Below are 21,305 nucleotides of genomic sequence, written 5' to 3' on the forward strand. Positions count from 1 at the left end.
ACCTGGACCGCCCACAACTGGACCTCACCTCCCACACCTGGACCTCACCTCCCACACCTGGACCTCACCCCCCTCACCTGGACCTCCATCACCTGGACCTCACCTGTAGCTCACCTTCCACACCTAGACCTCACCTCCCACACCTGGACCTCCCTCACCTGGACCCACCTCCCACACCTTTTCCTCATCCCCCTCACCTTGACCTCAGCCCTCACCAGGACTTCCCTCACCTAGACCTCCCCTCCCCCACCTGGGCCTCCCACACCTGGACCTCACCTCCCACACCTGGACCTCACCTCCCACACCTGGACCTCACCCACTCACCTGGACCTCCCCACACCTGGACCTCACCTCCCACACCTGGATCTCACCTCCCACACCTGGACCTCACCTCCCACACCTAGATCTCACCCCCCTCACCTGGACCACCCCACACCTGGACCTCACCCCCTCACCTGGCCTCACCTCCCACACCTGGACCTCCCACACCTGGACCACACCTCTCTCACCTGGACCTCACCTGCCCCTCAACACTTGAACCACCCACACCTGGACCCCATCTCCCACACCGGGACCTCCCTCACCTGGACCTCACCGCCCTCACCTGGACCTCACCCGGACCTCACCCCCCTCACCTGGACCTCACCTCCTTCACCTGGACCTCACCCCCCTCACCTGGACCGCCATCACCTGGACCTCACCTGTAGCTCACCTTCCACACCTAGACCTCACCTCCCACACCTGGACCTCCCTCACCTGGACTCACCTCCCACACCTGGACCTCACTCCCCCTCACCTTGACCTCACCCCTCACCAGGACTTCCCTCACCTAGACCTCACCTCCGTCACCTGGACCTCCCACACCTGGACTTCACCTCCCACACCTGGACCTCCCTCACCTGGACTCACCACCCACACCTGGACCTCACCCCCCTCACCTTGGCCTCACCCCTCACCAGGACTTCCCTCACCTGGACCTCACCTCCCACACCTGGACCTCGCCTCCCACACCAGGACCTCACCCCCTCACCTTGACCTCACCCCCCACCTGGACCTCACACACCTGGACCTCACCTCCCGGACCTGGACCTCACCTCCCACACCTGGACCTCACCCCCATCACCTAGCCCTCACCTCCCACACCTGGACCTCCCTCACCTGGACTCACCTCCCACACCTGGATCTCACCCCCTCACCTTGACCTCAGCCCTCACCAGGACTTCCCTCACCTAGACCTCCCCTCCCCCACCTGGACCTCCTACACCTGGACCTCACCTCCCACACCTGGACCTCACCTCCCACACCTGGACCTCACCCCCCTCACCTGGACCTCCCCACACCTGAACCTCACCTCCCACACCTGGATCTCACCTCCCACACCTGGACCTCACCTCCCACACCTGGAACTCACCCCCTCACCTGGACCACCCCACACCTGGACCTCACCCCCTCACCTGGCCTCACCTCCCACACCTGGACCTCCCACACCTGGACCTCACCTCTCTCACCTGGACCTCACCTGCCCCTCAACACTTGGACCACCCACACCTGGACCCCATCTCCCATACCGGGACCTCCCTCACCTGGACCTCACCACCCTCACCTGGACCTCATCCGGACCTCACCCCCCTCACCTGGACCTCACCTGGACCTCACCCTCTTCACCTGGACCGCCATCACCTGGACCTCACCTGTAGCTCACCTTCCACACCTAGACCTCACCTCCCACACCTGGACCTCCCTCACCTGGACTCACCTCCCACACCTGGACCTCCCTCACCTGGACTCACCTCCCACACCTAGACCTCACCCCCTCACCTGGACCACCCCACACTTGGACCTCACCCCCTCACCTGGCCTCACCTCCCACACCTGGACCTCCCACACCTGGACCTCACCTCCCACACCTGGACCTCAAACCACTCACCTAGACCTCACCTCCGTCACCTGGACCTCCCACACCTGGACCTCACCTCCCACACCTGGACCTCACTCCCCTCACCTTGACCTCACCCCTCACCCGGACCTCCCACACCTGGACCTCACCTTCCTCAACCGGACATTACTTCCCTCACCTAGACCTCACCTGCCTCACCTGGTCCTCCCCACACCTGGACCTCACCTCCCACACCTGGACCTCGCCTCCCACACCTGGACCTCACCCCCTCACCTTGACTTCACCCCCCCACCTGGACCTCACACACCTGGACCTCACCTCCCACACCTGGAGTTCACCTCCCACACCTGGACCTCACCCCCTCACCTTGACCTCACCCCCTCCCCTGGACCTCCCACACCTGGACCTCACCTCCCACACCTGGACCGCCCACAACTGGACCTCACCTCCCACACCTGGACCTCACCTCCCACACCTGGACCTCACCCCCCTCACCTGGACCTCCATCACCTGGACCTCACCTGTAGCTCACCTTCCACACCTAGACCTCACCTCCCACACCTGGACCTCCCTCACCTGGACCCACCTCCCACACCTTTTCCTCATCCCCCTCACCTTGACCTCAGCCCTCACCAGGACTTCCCTCACCTAGACCTCCCCTCCCCCACCTGGGCCTCCCACACCTGGACCTCACCTCCCACACCTGGACCTCACCTCCCACACCTGGACCTCACCCACTCACCTGGACCTCCCCACACCTGGACCTCACCTCCCACACCTGGATCTCACCTCCCACACCTGGACCTCACCTCCCACACCTAGATCTCACCCCCCTCACCTGGACCACCCCACACCTGGACCTCACCCCCTCACCTGGCCTCACCTCCCACACCTGGACCTCCCACACCTGGACCACACCTCTCTCACCTGGACCTCACCTGCCCCTCAACACTTGAACCACCCACACCTGGACCCCATCTCCCACACCGGGACCTCCCTCACCTGGACCTCACCGCCCTCACCTGGACCTCACCCGGACCTCACCCCCCTCACCTGGACCTCACCTCCTTCACCTGGACCTCACCCCCCTCACCTGGACCGCCATCACCTGGACCTCACCTGTAGCTCACCTTCCACACCTAGACCTCACCTCCCACACCTGGACCTCCCTCACCTGGACTCACCTCCCACACCTGGACCTCACTCCCCCTCACCTTGACCTCACCCCTCACCAGGACTTCCCTCACCTAGACCTCACCTCCGTCACCTGGACCTCCCACACCTGGACTTCACCTCCCACACCTGGACCTCCCTCACCTGGACTCACCACCCACACCTGGACCTCACCCCCCTCACCTTGGCCTCACCCCTCACCAGGACTTCCCTCACCTAGACCTCACCTCCCTCACCTGGCCCTCCCCACACCTAGACCTCACCTCCCACACCTGGACCTCACCTCTCACACCTGGACCTCACCCCCCTCATCTGGACCTCCACACCTGGATCTCCCACAACTGGAACTCACCTCCCACACCTGGACTCACCTTCCACACCTGGACCTCACCCACCTCACCTTGACCTCACCCCCTCACCAGGACGTCGCACATCTGGACCTCCCACACCTGGACCTCACCTCCCACACCTGGACCTCACCTCCCACGCCTGGACCTCACCCCCCTCACCTGGACCTCCCCACACCTGGACCTCACCTCCCACACCTGGATCTCACCTCCCACACCTGGACCTCACCTCCCACACCTGGACTTCACCTCCCACACCTAGACCTCACCTCCCACACCTGGACCTCAAACCACTCACCTAGTCCTCACCTCCGTCACCTGGACCTCCCACACCTGGACCTCACCTCCCACACCTGGACTTCACCTCCCACACCTGGACCTCCCTCACCTGGACTCACCTCCCACACTTGGACCTCACTCCCCTCACCTTGACCTTACCCCCTCACCCAGACCTCCCACACCTGGACCTCACCTTCCTCAACCGGACATTACTTCCCTCACCTAGACCTCACCTGCCTCACCTGGTCCTCCCACACCTGGACCTCACCTCCCACACCTGGACCTCGCCTCCCACACCTGGACCTCACCCCCTCACCTTGACTTCACCCCCCACCTGGACCTCACACACCTGGACCTCACCTCCCACACCTGGAGTTCACCTCCCACACCTGGACCTCACCCCCTCACCTTGACCTCACCCCCTCCCCTGGACCTCCCACACCTGGACCTCACCTCCCACACCTGGACCGCCCACAACTGGACCTCACCTCCCACACCTGGACCTCACCTCCCACACCTGGACCTCACCCCCCTCACCTGGACCGCCATCACCTGGACCTCACCTGTAGCTCACCTTCCACACCTAGACCTCACCTCCCACACCTGGACCTCCCACACCTGGACCCACCTCCCACACCTTTTCCTCATCCCCCTCACCTTGACCTCAGCCCTCACCAGGACTTCCCTCACCTAGACCTCCCCTCCCCCACCTGGACCTCCCACACCTGGACCTCACCTCCCACACCTGGACCTCACCTCCCACACCTGGACCTCACCCACTCACCTGGACCTCCCCACACCTGGACCTCACCTCCCACACCTGGATCTCACCTCCCACACCTGGACCTCACCTCCCACACCTAGATCTCACCCCCCTCACCTGGACCACCCCACACCTGGACCTCACCCCCTCACCTGGCCTCACCTCCCACACCTGGACCTCCCACACCTGGACCTCACCTCTCTCACCTGGACCTCACCTGCCCCTCAACACTTGAACCACCCACACCTGGACCCCATCTCCCACACCGGGACCTCCCTCACCTGGACCTCACCGCCCTCACCTGGACCTCACCCGGACCTCACCCCCCTCACCTGGACCTCACCTCCTTCACCTGGACCTCACCCCCCTCACCTGGACCGCCATCACCTGGACCTCACCTGTAGCTCACCTTCCACACCTAGACCTCACCTCCCACACCTGGACCTCCCTCACCTGGACTCACCTCCCACACCTGGACCTCACTCCCCCTCACCTTGACCTCACCCCTCACCAGGACTTCCCTCACCTAGACCTCACCTCCGTCACCTGGACCTCCCACACCTGGACTTCACCTCCCACACCTGGACCTCCCTCACCTGGACTCACCATCCACACCTGGACCTCACCCCCCTCACCTTGGCCTCACCCCTCACCAGGACTTCCCTCACCTAGACCTCACCTCCCTCACCTGGCCCTCCCCACACCTAGACCTCACCTCCCACACCTGGACCTCACCTCTCACACCTGGACCTCACCCCCCTCATCTGGACCTCCCACACCTGGATCTCCCACAACTGGAACTCACCTCCCACACCTGGACTCACCTTCCACACCTGGACCTCACCCACCTCACCTTGACCTCACCTCCTCACAAGGACGTCGTACATCTGGACCTCCCACACCTGGACCTCACCTCCCACACCTGGACCTCACCTCCCACGCCTGGACCTCACCCCCCTCACCTGGACCTCCCACACCTGGACCTCACCTCCCACACCTGGATCTCACCTCCCACAACTGGACCTCACCTCCCACACCTGGACTTCACCTCCCACACCTGGACTCACCTTCCACACCTGGACCTCACCCACCTCACCTTGACCTCACCCCCTCACCAGGACGTCGCACATCTGGACCTCCCACACCTGGACCTCACCTCCCACACCTGGACCTCACCTCCCTCACCTAGACCTCACCTCCCACACCTGGACCTCAAACCACTCACCTAGACCTCACCTCCGTCACCTGGACCTCCCACACCTGGACCTCACCTCCCACACCTGGACTTCACCTCCCACACCGGGACCTCCCTCACCTGGACTTACCTCCCACACCTGGACCTCACTCCCCTCACCTTGACCTCACCCCCTCACCTGGACCTCCCACACCTGGACCTCACCTTCCTCAACCGGACATTACTTCCCTCACCTAGACCTCACCTGCCTCACCTGGTCCTCCCCACACCTGGACCTCACCTCCCACACCTGGACCTCGCCTCCCACACCTGGACCTCACCCCCTCACCTTGGCTTCACCCCCCCACCTGGACCTCCCACACCTGGACCTCACCTCCCACACCTGGACCGCCCACAACTGGACCTCACCTCCCACACCTGGACCTCACCTCCCACACCTGGACCTCACCCCCTCACCTGGACCGCCATCACCTGGACCTCAACTGTAGCTCACTTTCCACACCTAGACCTCACCTCCCACACCTGGACCTCCCTCACCTGGACTCACCTCCCACACCTTTTCCTCATCCCCCTCACCTTGACCTCAGCCCTCACCAGGTCTTCCCTCACCTAGACCTCCCCTCCCCCACCTGGACCTCCCACACCTGGACCTCACCTCCCACACCTGGACCTCACCTCCCACACCTGGACCTCACCCCCCTCACCTGGACCTCCCCACACCTGGACCTCACCACCCACACCTGGATCTCACCTCCCACACCTGGACCTCACCTCCCACACCTAGATCTCACCCCCCTCACCTGGACCACCCCACACCTGGACCTCACCCCCTCACCTGGCCTCACCTCCCACACCTGGACCTCCCACACCTGGACCTCACCTCTCTCACCTGGACCTCACCTGCCCCTCAACACTTGAACCACCCACACCTGGACCCCATCTCCCACACCGGGACCTCCCTCACCTGGACCTCACCGCCCTCACCTGGACCTCACCCGGACCTCACCCCCCTCACCTGGACCTCACCTCCTTCACCTGGACCTCACCCCCCTCACCTGGACCGCCATCACCTGGACCTCACCTGTAGCTCACCTTCCACACCTAGACCTCACCTCCCACACCTGGACCTCCCTCACCTGGACTCACCTCCCACACCTGGACCTCACTCCCCCTCACCTTGACCTCACCTCTCACCAGGACTTCCCTCACCTAGACCTCACCTCCGTCACCTGGACCTCCCACACCTGGACTTCACCTCCCACACCTGGACCTCCCTCACCTGGACTCACCACCCACACCTGGACCTCACCCCCCTCACCTTGACCTCACCCCTCACCAGGACTTCCCTCACCTAGACCTCACCTCCCTCACCTGGCCCTCCCCACACCTAGACCTCACCTCCCTCACCTGGCCCTCCCCACACCTGGACCTCACCTCTCACACCTGGACCTCACCCCCCTCATCTGGACCTCCCACACCTGGATCTCCCACAACTGGAACTCTCCTCCCACACCTGGACTCACCTTCCACACCTGGACCTCACCCACCTCACCTTGACCTCACCCCCTCACCAGGACGTCGCACATCTGGACCTCCCACACCTGGACCTCACCTCCCACACCTGGACCTCACCTCCCACGCCTGGACCTCACCCCCCTCACCTGGACCTCCCCACACCTGGACCTCACCTCCCACACCTGGATCTCACCTCCCACACCTGGACCTCACCTCCCACACCTGGAACTCACCCCCCTCACCTGGACCACCCCACACCTGGGTCTCACCCCCTCACCTGGTCACACCTCCCTCACCTGGACCTCCCACACCTGGACCTCACCTCTCTCACCTGGACCTCACCTGCCCCTCAACACTTGGACCACCCACACCTGGACCTCCCTCACCTGGACCTCACCGCCCTCACCTGGACCTCACCCCCCCTCACCTGGACCTCACCCAGACCTCACCCCCATCACCTGGACCTCACCTCCCTCACCTGGACCTCACCCTCCTCACCTGGACCGCCATCACCTGGACCTCACCTGTAGCTCACCTTCCACACCTACACCTCACCTCCCACACCTGGACCTCCCTCACCTGGACTCACCTCCCACACCTGGACCTCACCCCCCCTCACCTTGACCTCACCCCTCACCAGGACTTCCCTTACCTAGACCTCACCTCCGTCACCTGGACCTCACCTTCCACACCTGGACTTCACCTCCCACACCTGGACCTCCCTCACCTGGACTCACCACCCACACCTGGACCTCACCCCCCTCACCTTGACCTCACCCCTCACCAGGACTTCCCTCACCTAGACCTCACCTCCCACACCTGGACCTCCCACAACTGGACCTCACCTCCCACACCTGGACCTCACCTCCCACACCTGGACCTCACCTCCCACACCTGGACCGCCATCACCTGGACCTCACCCCCCACCTGGACCTCACACACCTGGACCGCACCTCCCACACCTGGAGTTCACCTCCCACACCTGGACCTCCCTCACCTGGACTCACCTCCCACACCTGGATCTCACCCCCTCACCTTGACCTCACCCCCTACCTGGACCTCCCACACCTGGACCTCACCTCCCACACCTGGACCTCCCACAACTGGACCTCACCTCCCACACCTGGACCTCACCTCCCACACCTGGACCTCACCCCCACTCACCTGGACCGCCATCACCTGGACCTCACCTGTAGCTCACCTTCCACACCTGGACCGCCCTCACCTGGACTCACCTCCCACACCTTTTCCTCATCCCCCTCACCTTGACCTCAGCCCTCACCAGGACTTCCCTCACCTAGACCTCCCCTCCCCCACCTGGACCTCCCACACCTGGACCTCACCTCCCACACCTGGACCTCACCTCCCACACCTGGACCTCACCCCCCTCACCTGGACCTCCCCACACCTGGACCTCACCTCCCACACCTGGATCTCACCTCCCACACCTGGACCTCACCTCCCACACCTGGACCTCACCTCTCTCACCTGGACCTCACCTGCCCCTCAACACTTGGACCACCCACACCTGGACCCCATCTCCCACACCGGGTCCTCCCTCACCCGGACCTCACCCCCCTCACCTGGACCTCACCTGGACCTCACCCCCCTCACCTGGACCGCCATCACCTGGACCTCACCTGTAGCTCACCCTCCACACCTAGACCTCACCTCCCACACCTGGACCTCCCTCACCTGGACTCACCTCCCACACCTGGACCTCACCCCCCCTCACCTTGACCTCACCCCTCACCAGGACTTCCCTCACCTAGACCTCACCTCCGCCACCTGGACCTCCCACACCTGGACCTCACCTCCCACACCTGGACTTCACCTCCCACACCTGGACCTCCCTCACCTGGACTCACCACCCACACCTGGACCTCACCCCCCTCACCTTGACCTCACCCCTCACCAGGACTTCCCTCACCTAGACCTCACCTCCCTCACCTGGCCCTCCCCACACCTAGACCTCACCTCTCACACCTGGACCTCACCTCCCACACTTGGACCTCACCCCCCTCATCTGGACCTCCCACACCTGGATCTCCCACAACTGGAACTCACCTCCCACACCTGGACTCACCTTCCACACCTGGACCTCACCCACCTCACCTTGACCTCACCCCCTCACCAGGACCTCGCACATCTGGACCTCCCACACCTGGACTCTCCTCCCACACTTGGACCTCACCCCCTCACCTGCACCTCCCACACCTGGACCTCACCTTCCTCAACTGGACATTACTTCCCTCACCTAGACCTCACCTCCCTCACCTGGACCTCACCCCCTCACCTGGACCGCCATCACCTGGACCTCACCTGTAGCTCACCTTCCACACCTAGACCTCACCTCCCACACCTGGACCTCCCTCACCTGGACTCACCTCCCACACCTGGACCTCACCCCCTCACCTTGACCTCACCCCTCACCAGGACTTCCCTCACCTAGACCCCACCTTCGTCACCTGGATCTCCCACACCTGGACCTCCCACACTTGGACCTCCCACACTTGGACCTCCCACACCTGGACTCACCTCCCTCACCTGGATCTCACCTCCCTCACCTGGACCACACCTGGCCCTCCCACACCTGGACCTCCCTCACCTGGACCTCATCGCCCTCAGCTGGACCTCACCCGGACCTCACCTCGCACATCTGGAATTCACCTCCCTCACCTGGACCTCACCCCCTTCACCTAGATCTCAACTCCCACAACTGGACCTCCCACACCGGGACTCACCTGGACCTCCCACACCTGGGCCTCACCTCCTACACCTGGAACTCACATCCCACACCTGGACTCACCCCCTCACCTGGACCTCACCTCCCACTCCCGGATCTCACCTCCCACACCTGGACCTCCCACACCTGGACCTCACGTCCCTAAACTGGAACTTACTTCCCTCACCTGGCCTCAACCCCTCACCTGGACCTCACCTCCCCCAACTGGACCTCACCCCCTCACCTAGACCTCACCCCCCTCACCTGGATCTCACCCCCTCGCCTGAACCTCACATCCCACACCTGGATCTCACCTCCCACACCTGGATCTCCAACACCTGGGCCGCACCTCCCACACCTGGACCTCACCTCCCATACCTGGATCTCCCACACCTGGACCTCACCTCTCCCACCTGGACCTCACCTGCACCTCAACACTTGGACCACCCACACCTGGACCCCATCTCCTACACCGGGACCTCCCTCACCTGGACCTCACCGCCCTCACCTGGACCTCCCCTGGACCTCACCTCCCTCACCTGGACCGCCATCACCTGTACTTCACCTGTAGCTCACCTTCCACACCTAGACCTCACCTCCCACACCTGGACCTCCCTCACCTGGACTCACCTCCCACACCTGGACCTCACCCCCCACTCACCTTGACCACACCCCTCACCAGGACTTCACTCACCTAGACCTCACCTCCGTCACCTGGACCTCCCCACACCTGGACCTCACCTCCAACACTTGGACCTCGCCTCCCACACCTGGACCTCACCTCCCACACCTGGACCTCACCTCCCACACCTGGACCTCACCCCCCTCACCTGGACCTCCCACACCTAGATCTCCCACAACTGGAACTCACCTCCCACACATGGACTCATCTTCCACAGCTGGACCTCACCCACCTCACCTTGACCTCACCCCCTCACCGGGACCTCGCACACCTGGACCTGCCCCACCTGGACTCACCTCCCACAACTGGACCTCACCTCCCACACCTGGACCTCACCCCCCTCACCTTGACCGCACCGCTCACCAGAACTTCCCTCACCTAGACCTCACCTCCGTCAACTGGACCTCCCACACCTGGGCCTCACCTCCCACACCTGGAGTTCACCTCCCACACCTGGGCCTAACCCCCCTCACCTTGACCTCACCCCCTCACCTGGACCTCCCACACCTGGACCTCACCTCCCTCACCTAGACCTCACCTCCCACACCAGGACCTCACCTCCCTCACCTGGACTCACCTCCCACACATGGACCTCACCCCCTCACCTTGACCTCACCCCCTCACCTGGACCTCCCACACCTGGACCTCACCTTCCTCATCTGGACATTATTTCCCTCACCTGGACCTCACCCGGACCTCACCGCCCTCACCTGGACCTCACCTCCCTCCCCTGGACCTCACCCCCCTCACCTGGACCGCCATCGCCTGGACCTCACCTGTAGCTCACCTTCCACACCTAGACCTCACCTCCCACACCTGGACCTCCCTCACCTGGACTCACTTCCACACCAGGACCTCACCCCGCTCACCTTGACCTCACCCCTCACCAGAACTTCCCTCACCTAGACCTCACCTCCCACACCTGGACTTCACCTCCCACACCTGGACCTCACCTCCCACACCAGGACCTCACACCCCTCACCTGGACCGCCATCACCTGGACCTCACCTGTAGCTCACCTTCCACACCTAGACCTCACCTCCCACACCTGGACCTCCCTCACCTGGACTCACCTCCCACACCAGGACCTCACCTCCCACACCTTGACCTCACCCCCTCACCTGGACCTCCCACACCTGGACCTCACCTCCCTCACCTAGACCTCACCTCCCACACCTGGACCTCCCTCACCTGGACTCACCTCCCACACCTGGATCTCACCCCCTCACCTTGACCTCACCCCCTCACCTGGACCTCCCACACCTGGACCTCACCTCCCACACCTGGACCTCCCACAACTGGACCTCACCTCCCACACCTGGACCTCACCCCCTCACCTGGACCGCCATCACCTGGACCTCACCTGTAGCTCACCTTCCACACCTAGACCTCACCTCCCACACCTGGACCTCCCTCACCTGGACTCACCTCCCACACCTTTTCCTCATCCCCTCACCTTGACCTCAGCCCTCACCAGGACTTCCCTCACCTAGACCTCCCCTCCCCCACCTGGACCTCCCACCCCTGGACCTCACCTCCCACACCTGGACCTCATCCCCCTCACCTGGACCTCCCCACAACTGGACCTCACCCCCTCACCTGGCCTCACCTCCCACACCTGGACCTCCCTCACATGGACTCACTTCCCACACCTGGATCTCACCTCCTCACCTTGACCTCACCCCCTCACCTGGACCTCCCACAACTGGACCTCACCTCCCACACCTGGGCCTCCCACAACTGGACCTCACCTCCCACACCTGGACCTCACCTCCCACACCTGGACCTCACCCCCCTCACCTGGACCGCCATCACCTGGACCTCACCTTCCACACCTAGACCTCACCTCCCACACCTGGACCTCCCTCACCTGGATTCACCTCCCACACCTTTTCCTCATCCCCCTCACCTTGACCTCAGCCCTCACCAGGACTTCCCTCACCTAGACCTCCCCTCCCCCACCTGGACCTCACACACCTGGACCTCACCTCCCACACCTGGAACTCACCTCCCACACCTGGACCTCACCCCCCTCACCTGGACCTCCCCACACCCGGACCTCACCTCCCACGCCTGGATCTCACCTCCCACGCCTGGACCTCACCTCCCACAGCTGGACCTCACCCCCCTCACCTGGACCTCCCCACACCTGGACCTCACCCCCTCACCTGGCCTCACCTCCCACACCTGGACCTCCCACACCTGGACCTCACCTCTCTCACCTGGACCTCACCTGCCCCTCAACACTTGGACCACCCACACCTGGACCCCATCTCCCACACCGGGACCTCCCTCACCTGGACCTCACCGCCCTCACCTGGACCTCACCCGGACCTCACCCCCCTCACCTGGACCTCACCTCCCTCACCTGGACCTCACCCCCCTCACCTGGACCACCATCACCTGGACCTCACCTGTAGCTCACCTTCCACACCTAGACCTCACCTCCCACACCTGGACCTCCCTCACCTGGACTCACCTCCCACACCCGGACCTCACCCCCCTCACCTTGACCTCACCCCTCACCAGGACTTCCCTCACCTAGACCTCACCTCCGTCACCTGGACCTCCCACACCTGGACCTCACCTCCCACACCTGGACTTCACCTCCCACACCTGGACCTCCCTCACCTGGACTCACCTCCCTCACCTTGACCTCACCCCTCACCAGGACTTCCCTCACCTAGACCTCACCTCCGTCACCTGGACCTCCCACACCTGGACCTCACCTCCCACACCTGGACTTCACCTCCCACACCTGGACCTCCCTCACCTGGACTCACCCCCCTCACCTGGACCGCCATCGCCTGGACCTCACCTGTAGCTCACCTTCCACACCTAGACCTCACCTCCCACACCTGGACCTCCCTCACCTGGACTCACTTCCACACCAGGACCTCACCCCGCTCACCTTGACCTCACCCCTCACCAGGACTTCCCTCACCTAGACCTCACCTCCCACACCTGGACTTCACCTCCCACACCTGGACCTCACCTCCCACACCAGGACCTCACACCCCTCACCTGGACCGCCATCACCTGGACCTCACCTGTAGCTCACCTTCCACACCTAGACCTCACCTCCCACACCTGGACCTCCCTCACCTGGACTCACCTCCCACACCAGGACCTCACCCCCCCCCACCTTGACCTCACCCCCTCACCTGGACCTCCCACACCTGGACCTCACCTCCCTCACCTAGACCTCACCTCCCACACCTGGACCTCCCTCACCTGGACTCACCTCCCACACCTGGATCTCACCCCCTCACCTTGACCTCACCCCCTCACCTGGACCTCCCACACCTGGACCTCACCTCCCACACCTGGACCTCCCACAACTGGACCTCACCTCCCACACCTGGACCTCACCCCCTCACCTGGACCGCCATCACCTGGACCTCACCTGTAGCTCACCTTCCACACCTAGACCTCACCTCCCACACCTGGACCTCCCTCACCTGGACTCACCTCCCACACCTTTTCCTCATCCCCTCACCTTGACCTCAGCCCTCACCAGGACTTCCCTCACCTAGACCTCCCCTCCCCCACCTGGACCTCCCACCCCTGGACCTCACCTCCCACACCTGGACCTCATCCCCCTCACCTGGACCTCCCCACACCTGGACCTCACCTCCCACAGCTGGATCTCACTCCCACACCTGGACCTCACCTCCCACACCTGGACCTCATCCCCCTCACCTGGACCTCCCCACAACTGGACCTCACCCCCTCACCTGGCCTCACCTCCCACACCTGGACCTCCCTCACATGGACTCACTTCCCACACCTGGATCTCACCTCCTCACCTTGACCTCACCCCCTCACCTGGACCTCCCACAACTGGACCTCACCTCCCACACCTGGACCTCCCACAACTGGACCTCACCTCCCACACCTGGACCTCACCTCCCACACCTGGACCTCACCCCCCTCACCTGGACCGCCATCACCTGGACCTCACCTTCCACACCTAGACCTCACCTCCCACACCTGGACCTCCCTCACCTGGATTCACCTCCCACACCTTTTCCTCATCCCCCTCACCTTGACCTCAGCCCTCACCAGGACTTCCCTCACCTAGACCTCCCCTCCCCCACCTGGACCTCCCACACCTGGACCTCACCTCCCACACCTGGAACTCACCTCCCACACCTGGACCTCACCCCCCTCACCTGGACCTCCCCACACCCGGACCTCACCTCCCACGCCTGGATCTCACCTCCCACGCCTGGACCTCACCTCCCACAGCTGGACCTCACCCCCCTCACCTGGACCTCCCCACACCTGGACCTCACCCCCTCACCTGGCCTCACCTCCCACACCTGGACCTCCCACACCTGGACCTCACCTCTCTCACCTGGACCTCACCTGCCCCTCAACACTTGGACCACCCACACCTGGACCCCATCTCCCACACCGGGACCTCCCTCACCTGGACCTCACCGCCCTCACCTGGACCTCACCCGGACCTCACCCCCCTCACCTGGACCTCACCTCCCTCACCTGGACCTCACCCCCCTCACCTGGACCACCATCACCTGGACCTCACCTGTAGCTCACCTTCCACACCTAGACCTCACCTCCCACACCTGGACCTCCCTCACCTGGACTCACCTCCCACACCCGGACCTCACCCCCCTCACCTTGACCTCACCCCTCACCAGGACTTCCCTCACCTAGACCTCACCTCCGTCACCTGGACCTCCCACACCTGGACCTCACCTCCCACACCTGGACTTCACCTCCCACACCTGGACCTCCCTCACCTGGACTCACCTCCCTCACCTTGACCTCACCCCTCACCAGGACTTCCCTCACCTAGACCTCACCTCCGTCACCTGGACCTCCCACACCTGGACCTCACCTCCCACACCTGGACTTCACCTCCCACACCTGGACCTCCCTCACCTGGACTCACCTCCCTCACCTTGACCTCACCCCTCACCAGGACTTCCCTCACCTAGACCTTACCTCTCTCACCTGGACCTCACCTCCCACACCTTGACCTCACCCCCCTCATCTGGACCTCCCACACCTGGATCTCCCACAACTGGAACTCACCTCCCACACCTGGACTCACCTTCCACACCTGGACCTCACCCACCTCACCTTGACCTCACCCCCTCACCAGGACCTCGCACATCTGGACCTCCCACACCTGGACTCACCTCCCACACCTGGACCTCACCCCCTCACCTGGACCTCCCACACCTGGACCTCACCTTCCTCAACTGGACATTACTTCCCTCACCTAGACCTCACCTCCCTCACCTGGACCTCACCCCCCTCACCTGGACCGCCATCACCTGGACCTCACCTGTAGCTCACCTTCCACACCTAGACCTCACCTCCCACACCTGGACCTCCCTCACCTGGAATCACCTCCCACACCTGGACCTCACCCCCTCACCTTGACCTCACCCCTCACCAGGACTTCCCTCACCTAGACCTCACCTTCGTCACCTGGACCTCCCACACCTGGACCTCACCTCCCACACCTGGACCTCCCACAACTGGACTTCACCTCCCACACCTGGACTCACCTTCCACACCTGGACCTCACCCACCTCGCCTTGACCTCAGCCCCTCACCGGGACCTCCCACACCTGGGCCTCCCACACCTGGACTCACCTCTCACACCTGGACCTCACCTCCCACACCTGGACCTCCCACATCTGGCCCTAACCTCCCACACCTGGACCTCACCTCCCACACCTGGACCTCCCACACCTGGACCTCCCACATCTGGTCCTCACCTCCCACACCTGGACCTCCCACACCTGGACCTCACCCTCCTCACCTGGACCTCCCACATCTGGACCTCCCACACCTGGACCTCCCACACCTGGACCTCCCACATCTGGCCCTCACCTCGCTCACCTGGACCTCCCACACCTGGACCTCCCTCACCTGGACCTCTCCTCCCTCACCGGGACCTCCCACATCTGGACCTCCCACATCTGGTCCTCACCTCCCTCACCTGGACCTCCCACACCTGGACCTCCCTCACCCGGACCTCTCCTCCCTCACCGGGACCTCACCTCCCCCACCTGGACCTCACTCCCCTCACCTGGACGTCAGCCCCCTCACCTGGACCTCCCTCATCTGAACCTCATTCCACTCAGCTGGACCTCACCTCCCACACCTGGACCTTATCTCCCTCACCTGTGCCCCACACCCCTCCCTCGGACCTCCCTCACCTGGACCTCACTGTTCTCACCTGGACCTCACCCGGACCTCACCCCCCTCACCTGGATCTCACCTCCCACACCTGGACCTCCCACACCTGGACCTCACCCCCCTCGCCTTGACCTCACCCCCTCACCTGGACCTCCCCACACCTGGACTTCACCTCCCACACCTGGACTTCACCTCCCACACCTGCACCTCACCCCCCTCACCTTGACCTCACCCCCTCACCTGGACCTCCCACACCTGGACCTCACCTCCCTCACCTCGACCTCACCTCCCACACCTGGACCTCACCGCCCTCACCTGGACTCACCTCCCACACCTGGACCTCACCCCCTCACCTTGACCTCACCCCCTCATCTGGACCTCCCACACCTGGACCTCACCTTCCTCAACTGGACATTACTTCCCTCACCTGGACCTCACCGCCCTCACCTGGACCTCACCTCCCTCCCCTGGACCTCACCCCCCTCACCTGGACCACCATCACCTGGACCTCACCTGTAGCTCACCTTCCACACCTAGACCTCACCTCCCACACCTGGACCTCCCTCACCTGGACTCACCTCCCACACCAGGACCTCACCCCCCTCACCTTGACCTCACCCCTCACCAGGACTTCCCTCACCTAGACCTCACCTCCGTCACCTGGACCTCCCACACCTGGACCTCACCTCCCACATCTGGACCTCCCTCACCTGGACTTCACCTCCCACACCTGGACCTCCCTCACCTGGACTCACCTCCCACACCTGGACCTCACCCCCCTCACCTTGACCTCACCCCCTCACCGGGACCTCCCACACCTGGACCTCACCTTCCTCAACTGGACATTACTTCCCTCACCTAGACCTCACCTCCCTCACCTGGACCTCCCCAGACCTGGAACACACCTCCCACACCTGGACTCACCTTCTACACCTGGACCTCACCCACCTCACCTTGACCTCACCCCCTCACCGGGACCTCGCACACCTGGACCTCCCCCACCTGGACTCACCTCCCACACCTGGACCTTACCTCCCACACCTGGGCTTCACCTCCCACACCTGGACCTCACCCCCCTCACCTTGACCTCACCCCCTCACCTGGACCTCCCACACCTGGACCTCACCTTCCACACCTGGACCTCCCACACCTGCACCTCAACTCCCGCACCTGGACCTCACCCCCCTCACCTGGACCTCCCCACACCTGGACCTCACCTCCCTCACCTGGATCTCACCTCCCACACCTAGACCTCACCTCCCACACCTGGACCTCCCACACCTGGACGTCACCTCTCTCACCTGGACCTCACCTGCCCCTCAACACTTGGACCAACCACACCTGGACCCCATCTCCCACACCGGGACCTCCCTCATCCGGACATCACCCCCCTCACCTGGACCTCACCTCCCTCACCTGGACCTCACCCCCTCACCTGGACCGCCATCACCTGGACCTCACCTGTAGCTCACCTTCAACACCTAGACCTCACCTCCCACACCTGGACCTCCCTCACCTGGACTCACCTCCCACACCTGGACCTCACCCCCCTCACCTTGACCTCACCCCCTCACCTGGACCTCCCACACCTGGACCTCACCTCCCAAACCTGGACGTCACCTCCCACACCTGGACCTCACCCCCCTCACCTTGACCTCACCCCCTCACCTGGACCTCCCACACCTGGACCTCTCACACCTGAACTCACCTCCCACACCTGGACCTCACCTCCCACACCTGGACCTCCCACACCTGGACCTCACCTACCACACCTGGACTCACCTCCCACACCTGGACCTCACCTCCCACACCTGGACCTCCCACACCTGGACCTCACCTACCACACCTGGACCTCACCCCCCTCACCTTGACCTCATCCCCTCACCTGGACCCCCCTCACCTGGACCTCTCCCCCCTCACCTGGACCTCACCTCCCACACCTGGACCTCACCCCCTCACCTGGACCTAACCTCCCTCACCTGGACCGCCCTCACCTGGACCTTACCCCCTCACCTGGACCTCACCCCCCTCACCTGGACCGCCATCACCTGGACCTCACCTATAGCTCACCTTCTACACCTAGACCTCACCTCCCACACCTGGACCTCCCTCACCTGGAATCACCTCCCTCACCTAGACCTCACCCCCCTCACCTGGACCTCACCTCCCACACCTGGACCTCCCTCACCTGGAATCACCTCCCTCACCTAGACCTCACCCCCCTCACCTGGACCTCACCTCCCACACCTGGACCTCCCTCACCTGGAATCACCTCCCTCACCTAGACCTCACCCCCCTCACCTGGACCTCACCTCCCATACCTGGACCTCCCTCAACTGGACCTCACCCTCCTCACTTGGACCTCACCCCCTCACCTGGACCTAACCTCCCTCACTTGGACCGCCCTCACCTGGACCTCACCTCCCACACCTGGACTTCCCACACCTGGACCTCACCCCTCTCATCTGGACACCCCCTCCCACACCTGGACTCCCTCACCTAGAGCCAGCCCTCCCAGGTGAATATTTTTGAACAAACGTCCTGCCTCAGGTGACCCGATACTAAACGGTCATTACAATGGAGCACTTGTGCAGGGGATCGCGTGTCAGGATTGAGAGATCAAGCGCCATTGGGATCGGGGGGCAATGCAGGAGATCTGAGCACCCATGGGGTGAGGTCTCAGTGCAGGAGGGTTGAACACCAGTGAGATCAAATCTCAGGGGGTCCAAGTGCCAGTGCAGGGGGAAATCAAACAGCAAACCAAGTGGGTGTCAGTGCGGGGAGAGTGTGTGCCATGGGATCGGGTATCAGTGCAGGGGGATCAGCCAACTCAGGGATCAAATGACTCTGCAAAGCATCGAACAGCAGTGGGATCGAGTGTGTGTGTGCGGGTGGATTGGGTGTGTGCGCGGGTGGATCGGGTGTGTGAGGGTGGATCGGGTGTGTGCAGGTGGATCGGGTGTGTGTGCAGATGGATCGGGTGTGTGTGCGGGTGGATCGGGTGTGTGTGCAGGTGTATCGGGTGTGTGTGCAGATGGATCGGGTGTGTGCGCGGGTGGATCGGGTGTGTGTGCAGGTGTATCGGGTGTGTGTGCAGATGGATCGGGTGAGTGTGCGTGTGGATCGGGTGTGTGTGCGGGTGAATCGGGTGTGTGTGCGGGTGGATCGGGTGTGTGTGCGGGTGGATCGGGTGAGTGTGCGTGTGGATCGGGTGAGTGTGCAGGTGTATTGGGTGAGTGTGCAAGTGGATCGGGTGAGTGTGCGGGTGGATCGGGTGTGTGCGGGTGGATCGGGGGTGTGTATCTAACCCCGTGCTGTCCCTGTCTGGGGCGTGTTTGGTGATGGTGTTGAATCTGTGGGGAAGTGATGCACACAGCAGGGCTAGGAGGAGGTTAAGGTGCAGAAAGTGAATGGCCTTTGATCTCGACACAACCCAATCGGTCAACGAGAACAGAAAAAAAAATCACCTTTTAGGATGATCCTCTGTCAGACCGATCCTGGGGAAGGAGGAGGGAGGGGGGAGGGGGAGGGAGGGGGACGGAGGAGGGGGGGGGAGGAGGAGGGAGGGGGAAGGGTACTGATTAAAGTGCCCTCTGCTGGTACCTACTGGAACTGAACCAGTCGTGGCTGAGTCGGTGGTTGCTGTCCCCTGTCCCTGAGCAATGGGCCGTTCCCTTCAGCTCCTCGAAGTTCATGATGAACATGGCGACCGCTCCGTCTTCGTTCTTCACAGGGACAACATCCACCAGGCAACGCAGGGAGGAGCCTGTCCAACACAGAGCCAGCACCGAGTCAGACAAGGGGCTGGGGGTCTCCGTGAGCTCCCCCCACTCACACACCTGACCCCCGCACACCATACCGCCCCTCACCCCCACCCCCCTCCCCCCCGCCTGCCCACCATAGCCCCTACCCCAGGGACCCCCACCACTTCACCTGCAATAGTGACAGCCCACACACCGCTCGGGGTTTCCCACCCGAGCCTGGGAGGGCCGGGGCCCTGTTGTTGTGGAGCTCTGAGCCTGGGGCCTGTCAGAGGCCCGGCCTGCTCCCATTGACACAGGCTCCTGGCTTGTCCTCCCTCCCCACCCACCCCCTAAGAAGGGCTCATGCCCGAAACGTTGACTCTTCTGCTCCTCGGATGCTGCCTGACCTGCCGTGTTTTTCCAGCAACACGTTTTTCAGCTCCCCCCTCTCTCCTCGTCCTCCCCCCTCCCTCTCACTGTCCTGATCCATCCCCCGTTCAAACCCAGGGACCTAAACATCCCAGCAGCCCATCCAGCTGGTTCGCTGAAAGAGCTCTCCAAACCCACCGTCACTTCCATCTCGAAGGACAAGGGGCAGCAGATACTGGGGAACATCCCACCCCCTGCCCCTCACCATCCCGACTGGGGAACAGCCCACCCCCTGCAGGCCCCCCTCCCTGCCCCTCACCATCCCGACTGGGGAACATCCCACCCCCTGCAGGCCCCCCTCCCTGCCCCTCACCATCCCGACTGGGGAACAGCCCACCCCCTGCAGGCTCCCCTCCCAGCCCCTCACCATCCCG

The 21,305-nt window shown here is 63.5% G+C and overlaps 1 protein-coding gene across 1 annotated transcript in view; it reads right to left on the reverse strand.

The window, feature by feature from the left end:
- The window catches only part of kcnh6a (potassium voltage-gated channel, subfamily H (eag-related), member 6a), a 352,557-nt gene that overhangs the window by 226,661 nt on the left and 104,591 nt on the right, over positions 1 to 21,305 (reverse strand). Inside the window, exon 3 of the mRNA XM_060848575.1 lies at positions 20,367 to 20,525. Coding sequence (XP_060704558.1) covers positions 20,367 to 20,525 — 159 coding nt within the window. The remainder of the gene's footprint in view (positions 1 to 20,366; positions 20,526 to 21,305) is intronic.

Source organism: Hemiscyllium ocellatum, chromosome 32 (assembly GCF_020745735.1).
Source record: "Hemiscyllium ocellatum isolate sHemOce1 chromosome 32, sHemOce1.pat.X.cur, whole genome shotgun sequence".
NCBI lineage: Eukaryota > Metazoa > Chordata > Chondrichthyes > Orectolobiformes > Hemiscylliidae > Hemiscyllium > Hemiscyllium ocellatum.